Here is a 9779-nt window from a genome sequence, read left to right as displayed (position 1 = left end):
CTTTTTTTTTACCTTTTATTATTAACATGAGACTCTCAAAGGCAACATACAATAAATTAAAATATTAATGTACATTGATAATATCTTCAAAAATGATTTAATTTTGGCTTTTTTATACAAAAGAAATAATTGTGTTGAATGCAGTTGCTTTTTTTCTCAATTTGTGGTGCAACAGCCCGTAAGGTTCAGGGCCTACCTAATGACTGCCTGCCTCAATCCCACATGCCTCAGCATACGTGGGCGATAATCCAACCAGTTACGGAATGTTGTGTGGTCAGCACAACAAACCCCCAGTCGTTGTTACAGGTCTCCATGACTGGGTTATGCTACTCATTTATAGCTCCCCAATTTTCTCATGATGGTGGGTGACCATGGTCCCATGCACTAGCCAAAATCTCATGAAAAGAGTTGTTACACTTACCCAATTTTTTACACTAACCCCAGGAAACCTGATCCACCATGCCCGTTACTAGGGCTCGAGAGTGCATATAGGAGGAGGTGGAGAGAGGAGGGATAGATAGCCACTTGGTTGGGGTATAGTAAGGTATAATGGAGTTGCAGTTATTCGCATCAGTCAGTTGCTAGTGGGATCACTCAGTGTCTGTTCCTGCAGTGTGCGTCTTGCAAAACCCCTAACGTGAAAAATACTGTTTGTGCATGTTGGCGTGTTTCTTGTGTTCAGTGATGGCTAGGAAGTGTGTTATTTTACCAATCCCTTTTCTGTTATGTGTGTGATGAGTTTACGACGATGTCCCAAAGACACTTGTGAAAAAGGCATACGAGTTCTATTTTGAATCAAAGGTAGATGAGGGTAAGTGTTGGGCACCACATAACTTTCTCACATTACTCTTGCTATTTCAGAGGCTGGTTGCATGGAACCCACCCATCTATGCCATTTGTTGTACCACAGTTGTGGAGGCAACCTAGAGAAGACATAACAGATTGCTACTTTTGTTTAATGAAACTAGCTGGAATCTCAAGTAAATCAAAACACACACTTGCATATCCAAATTTGGAATCTGCAGTGTGCCCAATTCCACATTCCGATTCTCTCCCAGTTCCAAAACCACAAACGGAATGGACACTGGAAGATGAAACAGACGATGGTAGTTACCAACCAATAGATCACGAAGATCTTGATTACACGCCATCTACATCACAGATCCAATCAAAGCCATTGTCACAGGCAGAATTGGCATGGACCCGGTGTTGTGTGCTGTTACCACCGCGCCATCTGAAATTGAGCTTCATGAAGAATTTTGTGAAAGCAATGGACAAAGATGGCAGGGTTTTAAATTTTTACTGTCCAAATTTCCTGCTATTAGTACTGCAAAAATTAAACAAGGTATCTTCATTTGGTGCTCAGATTCGTGACTCGATGAATGGCACAAGCTTTAAAGAGTTGCTGACAGATACTGAGAAGGCAGTTTGGCTTGCCTTCTTGGGTAACGTCAGGTCTGGAAATTACAGGGAACTGACGGAACACATGCTGGACTGTTACAAGGCTATGGGGTGCAACATGTCTTTGAAAATACATTTCTTGCATTCTCATTTCGATTTTTTCCCCGCCTAATCTTGGAGATGTGAGTGACGAACATGGTGAGCAATTTCACTAAGATATCGCTGGCATCGAAAGACGATATAAGGGAAGATGGTCACCAAAACCTTTTGGAAGATTACTGCTGGACACTCCTACAAGAAGTTTCAACATGAACCCACAAACGGAAAATTTCCAGGACATGTTTCTAACTTATAAATACATTTCAAGCTTTTGCAGCTTTCTCGTACCTTTTTTATGTTTTGTAACTCAAACAATTAATTTTTGTTCCATGATCTGTGTTTTATCCAGCTACAGATTCCTCCCGTACGGTAATGGAGTCGTTTCGAAGTGTCATGAAAGTTGCTACTTTGTTTTTCATGAATTACAATATATTGCTTACTATACGAAATATCATATCTTTTCCAGAAAAATTGGTACGTGATGGAACAATTCTGATTTCATTTTCATAATCAGCGTATTTGATTTAGTAAAGAACACCTTCTTTCATCTTGCGGCAAGACACAAAGTTCAAATTTGTTGCACTGTGTAATTATTTTCACTGAACTAAGAACTTTTCCAAAAAAATATGTCACACTAATATTAGTGACATTTTTTTTTTTAAATATCAGAATACTTTAAGTAGAATTTTGAACTCAGGGATGTGGGAACCAATATTAAGGAACATGTACAGGCTGTTGAAAAAAAAAAACCTGAAATATGTAAAGCTCTATTTTCCAACTGTCAGAATTTTTAAAGAGAATTTTTCCCTTTTAAAATGATTTTTTTTTAAATTTTACCTGTAAATATGTACAAAATATTTATAGATGCAATTTGTAATTTCTATCTTTACAAGGAATTACAATCTTGAAAACATTGTTAAGAAAGAGAAGGGTGAACTGAAACTTGTATTTGTGCCTAATAAATTTTATTGGAGTGCATTTGTGTGTAGCAGAAAATGACATCCAAATACAACACCTAAATCATTTTCTGAAATATTTGAGGCATCCCCCAATTCAGACTACTATGAATGAATTACTCTTAGAAATGTTCAGCCTCCAACCTGCAAGGGACTTATGAGTGTGAGGTCATGTAAGATCAGAGGTCAACCTTGAGCATAGAGTGAAGATGAAGCCTAAATGGAGTTCAGAGTTCATGTAAGGCTGGAGGTTGACCTTGAGCTTTGACACTGTGCAGTGACAGCCATAAGTCAAATGGGCATCTCTGGTCACAAGTAGATGTGGATGTAGTAACTCTTGTTTGCCCTGCAACAGAAAGAGGAAGAAAAGGAAGAATGAATGAATGTTACTGTGAGAGGGAATCACTATATATTGTCACACTATTGATATGCACCAAGCTTTATGGCCAACCTAATGAAAATTACAGCAAAAATGTTAATATTTTATGACTAAATGGTAAAAAATAAATGTTACTATTCATTCTTGAAGGAATAATATACATGTATTTACCTTTTCATGAGTACATCTTCATCAACAGTTTATTCTACTCCTTTCTTTTCAATGATTTGCACATGTCAGTCATTCTCATTATTTACTCAGAAAGTGAAACTACATGTATATCATATATTTTTCAGCTCCCTGATCAAGATCCACGTGGAAGAACAGGTACAAGATGTCCCATGGTCAGTTCCAGATTTACTAATGTCTGCAGGAATGTTAAGAGAACAAGAGCAGACAAAAGAAGTTACAGAATGTATCAGTAGAGAAGAAAATTTTGAAGCTGAACCTTCACCAAATACCCTTGCAAGAAAGGTGTACATTGCAAGTGCCAAGGCTAATAACAGGAGCAAGCAATATATAGGTTCCATCTGTAACAAAATTTTCTCTGACAAAGGACATTTCACAGCTAATACACCAGAGATGCCTCTCAATTGTTCAGTTTCCAAGGAAGTTTTTGTCCATGAAGCTGACCGTAATATTGTTATGAGTGCTCGCATCAAGGAGAAGCTTTTCAATTGTTCAATTTGCAATAAATATTTTGCCAGTAAACATAATCTTAATGGGCATATGATGGTTCACACTAAAGAGAAGCCTTTCAATTGTTCAATTTGCAACAAAGATTTTGCCCGTAAATTTCATCTTAATGATCATATGATGGTTCACACTAAAGAGAAGCCTTTCAATTGTTCAATTTGCAACAAAGATTTTGCCCATAAACATCATCTTAATGAGCATATGAGGGTTCACACTAAAGAGAAGCCTTTCAATTGTTCAATTTGTAACAAAGATTTTGCCCGTAAAGGAGATTTTAGGATACATATGAGGGGTCACACCAGAGAGAAGCCTTTCAATTGTTCAATTTGCAACAAAGATTTTGCCTGTAAAGGTCATCTTAATGAGCATATGAGGGTTCACACTGGTGAGAAGCCTTTCAATTGTTCAATTTGCAACAAAAATTTTGCCCGTAAAGGAGATCTTACTGTACATATGAGTGTTCACTCAAAAGAGAAGCCTTTCAATTGTTCAATTTGCAACAAACATTTTGCCCGTAAAGGAGATCTTATGATACATATGAGGGGTCACACCAGAGAGAAGCCTTTCAATTGTTCAATTTGCAACAAAGATTTTGCCCATAAAGGTCATCTTAATGAGCATATGAGGGTTCACACTGGTGAGAAGCCTTTCAATTGTTCAATTTGCAACAAAAATTTTTCCCGTAAAGGAGATCTTACTGTACATATGAGTGTTCACTTAAAAGAGAAGCCTTTCAATTGTTCAATTTGCAACAAACATTTTGCTCGTAAAGGAGATCTTATAATACATATGAGGGGTCACACCAGAGAGAAGCCTTTCAATTGTTCAATTTGCAACAAAGATTTTGCCCATAAAGGTCATCTTAATGAGCATATGAGGAGGGTTCACAATGGTGAGAAGCCTTTCAATTGTTCTGTTTGCAACAAAGATTTTACCCGTAAATTTCTTCTTAATGAGCATATGAGGGTTCACACTAAAGTGAAGCCTTTTAATTGTTCAATTTGCAACAAAAATTTTGCCCGTAAACGAGATCTTACTGTACATATGAGTGTTCACTCAAAAGAGAAGCCTTTCAATTGTTCAATTTGCAACAAAGCTTTTGCCCGTAAAGGAGATCTTAGTGTACATATGAATATTCACTCAAAAGAGAAGCCTTTCAATTGTTCAATTTGCAACAAAGGTTTTACCCGTAAAGTTCTTTTTAATGTGCATGTGAGGGGTCACACTGGAGAGAAGCCTTTCAATTGTTGAATTTGCAACAAAGGTTTTGCCCATATTGCAGATGTTCATGTTCATTCAAAAGAGAAGCCTTTCAATTGTTTAATTTGCAACAAAGATTTTGCCCGTAAATTCATCTTAATGAGCATATGAGGGTTCACACTAAACAGAAAATTTTTATTTGTTCAATTTGCAATAAAAATTTTGCCCGTAAAGGAGATCTTAGTGTACATATGAATATTCACTCAAAAGAGAAGCCTTTCAATTGTTCAATTTGCAACAAAGGTTTTACCCGTAAAGTTCTTTTTAATGTGCATGTGAGGGGTCACACTGGAGAGAAGCCTTTCAATTGTTGAATTTGCAACAAAGGTTTTGCCCATATTGCAGATGTTCATGTTCATTCAAAAGAGAAACCTTTTAATTGTTCAATTTGACTGTATATCTGAGTTTGTCTGGTGTGGTTCCACATTTCATTGAACAAACTTGTTTTTATGCATGTCGGTAATAGCAGTTCGACATTTGTTCCCTGTTCCACAGTATGCCCAGCCACTTCAATAATTTATCAAACAAAATAGAAATTTTTGAAAATCGGACACGTTTTAGGAGGCTGTTGAGTAAAAATATGCAAGTTACATTATGATGTGCAATAATAGTTTATGCTATTATATTTAAATAAATAAATTTGTCATATGCAACATCCAAAAATAATCGTATGCATTGCGCTCTTATTAATCCGATGTTCCTTGGATGTCCCAGAATAACAATGTTTGTAGTTTACGATGTTTGTCGGATGCAACATCCAACAAAAATAAAATTCATCAATAGAACCTTACACTGCTGCACCACTTCAAATATGCTGCTAGAATTGTATTACTCTTCTGGCTTACTTTACCATATTTAATGTAGCAGTGCATACTAAAGTTTTCTTTCATCCCCTTAACATAATACAGCTTAACACATGTTTACATTGACATTGAACTGTTATTCCATGTCAAGAATCCAGCGAATCGGGATATATCTATTGAATAATATCACGACAAAGTGGAACAGATATCTTCATTCGTAAACGTTAACAAAATTTGACATATGCATGCTCCAAACCTCAGTTTTCTGCTACAGTCGCATTACAATTCACCCCCCCCCCAAACTGCCCTGTCCATTTTAATTCATGATAGATGATTGTTAATCCACCATTGAGTGAAGTTAATGTTCAATATTTGAAATATAATAATAATAATAAATAGGTAAATATTTTTACATAATAATTACTTGAATCAATCAATCCTAAAAGTGTACTTTCTTCAGTAACCGACATTTCTCTGTCAGTCCTGATAAATTTTCACTTTTCCTGTATTGATTTATACGAGGGGCATCTAGGTAAGTTCCGATTAGTAGGGACCTTGACGCGATAACACTGAAATAAGTTAATTGCTGCAAACTCCTGTTTATGAATGTGCAGAAATATTTGGACACCATTTTTCACCCATCCGAGATAGCAAAATGATGTGAATTTGGCATAAAATGCAAATTTTTGCATTTTCACATTTTTTTTTAAAGAAATGTTCTTAAACAACTAAAGATAATGCGAAATCCAACAGTATTGTGTTGTAATCTTGTAACACTTAGTTTGAACTTAAAATTGATGAATTTAATTTTCGTCTTTTGACTTTTTACCAGATGTGCATCTAAATATCAACAATATCAACATTCCTACACAACGTTTTTCACAAGCATTGCCAAAACCATGGTTGCTGCTTCATAGTGAGCACACACTTTCTCTTTGCATCAATTTCTGGACGAGTTTCACCATTGTGCTATGAACAATTGGCCGGCCACCTCTCAGTGTGTCTGCAGTTGAAGAGATCTGCAACTTTCCTTGCATTCTGTCCATCACATGTAGCTAGTGTCAATGAGCTCTTTGATCAATGGCATCATGGTTCACTGCATAACAAGGAACAATCGTTGATGAATAGCATGCACATAACAATGGCAGTCTTTATCCTTAACATTGAGTAAATTGAAAATGATGAAAGACATTGTTAAATGTATTTCACCATTCTCTTTGCCAGAAAATTTCACATGATTTTGATGTATCACTTCCCCCTATCTCTATTTGAAGAAATTAAGTTTGATTCAAGATGATGTATTGTTTTTGTAACGTACCTCTGGGATGAAGCAATTTGTCTTCCAGTTACTTCACATGGTTCCATTCATGTACAGAGATATCTGAAGAAATTATATGATTAGTTCCATACTTTTGAATCACACTGAATTTGTGATCAAGTTTGGGTTTGTTTTAGAGTTACTCTGAGTGAATGACAATGAATATATTGTTTTAAGCATGTTGAAGAATTCTGTAAGTTATAACATGTAATACATTTCAAAAATTTCCATTCGTGAGAAATCAGCATATAATTTCACTGCTTCTATGTGAGCTGGCAAACCTTAAAATTATGTTTTGTTTTCTATTTTGCACTATGTATGTAATATCCCGATTTTTTAAATAAAACACTATATATATATATATATATATATATATATATATATATATATATATATATATATATATATATAATGACTGTATTATTTATTTAATTGTGAATTCTTCAAAAGATTGGTGTTGAAACACAGTTGTAAGTATTCATCACAATGAGAACGCTTTTGAATCCCGCACAATAGAGTTCCACATATTATTTGCATATTAGATTTCACATCAAGGAGAAGCCTTTTAATTGTTTAATTTTGAACATAGATTTTATTCTGGGAATTATTGGGGAATAATGTGTGAATTCTACATAAAAAAATGCAACTATTATAAATTCAAATTAATTCATACATTTACAAATGCCCCGAGGTAAGTTTTCACAGTTTAACTTTTATTTTTATCGACGAAGAATAGAAAAGAAAGCTGCGTTGAAATATAACAGAATTCTCTCTCATACGTTTACTTTGTTTTTGCCCTTTCCAGAACAATCTATCTGAGAGCAGATTATAGCAAGATATCATGAAGTTGATTGTGTAAATTTGAGTTTGAAATTCTTATACAATTAACAATTTTTCGTAGAATAGTATATTCCGTAACATTCATTACTTCTGTTTGTAGATGTATTACAAGTCTGAGTATGTGAAATGACAAATGTAAACTCCAACCTTAAATTGAATATATCAGATAGTATATATACACACACCATACCGTTTCATTCCATTAAATTAGAATTTTTGGATACAATAGAATCACACAGGCCCTTTATTTTGTTAACATGTGTGTGGGTGGTGAAAAGTGATAATACATAATGTTAAAATAGAGCATCTGCTTGTACCCTTGAATTTTTGGATAGTTTGCCTTGAATACCTGGGAATTATACTTGAATTTTATCATGATCCTAGAATGGCCACTTGTATATCCAACTAGTAGAGTTCCTCTTTTATCACTTTTGAACTAAGATCTGCACGAGCAGATTTTTTTTGCCAATAGTTGTAGTTTAATTCTACCTATATTGTGAAGGGGAAGTCCCATATTAGATGTATATTTTTTTCCTTACTGTATAGATGAGGAAGTGAACAGATGAGGACAAATGGGTGGTGGAAAAAGTTGATCTCACATGGAAAGAAGTGGAGGAAGGTCTGAATAGAATGAAAAGAGGTAGAGCATCTGGAGTAGATGAAGTGCCAGTGGAAATGATACTAGGAGCAGGAGTGATTGGTGTGCAGTGGCTGTACAGAGTGTTGAAAACAGTGCGGCAAGAGAGAGAAGTGCCAAGAGATTGGACAAAGTGACTAATAGTTCCCATATTCAAGAAGGGTGACAGAAAGGAATGTCTAAATTATGGACGAATAACACTTTTGTGCCACTCAGCTAAGATGCATGAGAAAATATTAGAAAAAGAATAAGGGAAGTAACAGAGCTGAACATGAGAGAGGAACAGTATGGATTTAGAAGAGGCAAATCAACAGTAGATCTGATATTCACCATAAGGCAAATGCAGGAATGGCACTATGAGTATAGAAATGATTTGATTATGGTATTTCTAGATGTTGAAAAGGCATCCAATAGCATAGACAGAACAGAAATTTGGAAACCTCTAACAAAGAAAGGAGTCGAGGAAGAGATAGTGTGTAGAGTGCAGAGCACATACAAGTCTGTGTGAAAACAGCAGTGGGAAACCAGAGTGGTTCAGTATAGGTAATGGACTAAAACAGGGAACTGCTCTTTCACCACTGCTCTTCATAATTACAATGGATGCAATTAACGAACAGGTGGAGAATAAGATAGGAGAGGAAGAGATCAAGGCCCTGTTGTTTGCTGATGACTTAGTAATAAGGGGGAACAGGGAAAAAGAAATACACAGACAGCTTGATAGTTGGAATGAGGAAATCAGAAGAGCAGGAATGAAATTCAGTGCAGGAAAGAGCGAGGTGCTAATAACAACAAGAAACAGAGTCAGAAATGAACCAAGAATAAAGACGGGCACGGAAGATTTGAGGGTAGTGGAGAGTTTCAAATATCTAGCAAGCATAATTGAGAGGAGTAGAAGAATAGATGAGGAGGTAAAGAGAAGAGGACAAATGGGTTGTGGACTATATCAAAGCATTCAAAGATTAATATGGAACAGGGATGTACCTATGAAATGCAAGGAGGCAATATGTAACACATACTATGTACCAATAATTGCATATGGAGCAGAGACTTGGATAAAAGAAAGATGCAGTGGAGATGAAATTTTTAAGGAGTATATTGGGGAAGACTAGAAGGGATAGTACAAGGAATGAGGAGATCCAACAGACAGTGGATGTGGTGAAGCTTGAGCACAGGATAGATCAGGCACAGATGAGATGGTACGGACACATGCAGGAAGGCTACCAGTAAGAGCTTACAATGCACAAGGAGTGGGAATAAGGCCTAGGGGGAGACCAAGATATCTGTGGAAAGAGCAGATAGTGAGTGGAGAGTGTTAGGAGTAGAGGACGAGATTGGAACACCGTGGCAAGAGAGGAGTGGTGGAAGACCAGGAAAAAATAGAGAGGCTTGA

General features: G+C 35.9%; 1 protein-coding gene across 1 annotated transcript; it reads left to right on the top strand.

Annotated features, from left to right (window-relative positions):
- Window positions 1–3732: 3732 nt before the first annotated feature.
- Window positions 3733–8897, top strand: LOC145999129 (uncharacterized). Its single transcript, XM_083136064.1, has 3 exons — window positions 3733–3789; window positions 4156–4213; window positions 8782–8897. The coding sequence occupies exons 1-3, from the start codon at window positions 3733–3735 to the stop codon at window positions 8895–8897; spliced, it is 231 nt and encodes a 76-aa protein (XP_082992190.1).
- Window positions 8898–9779: the final 882 nt, after the last annotated feature.

Source organism: Lepisma saccharinum, chromosome 15, assembly GCF_977018435.1.
Source record: "Lepisma saccharinum chromosome 15, izLepSacc3.1, whole genome shotgun sequence".
In the NCBI taxonomy this organism is placed as follows: Eukaryota; Metazoa; Arthropoda; class Insecta; order Zygentoma; family Lepismatidae; genus Lepisma; species Lepisma saccharinum.
This window is presented reverse-complemented; position numbering and strand designations above follow the sequence as displayed.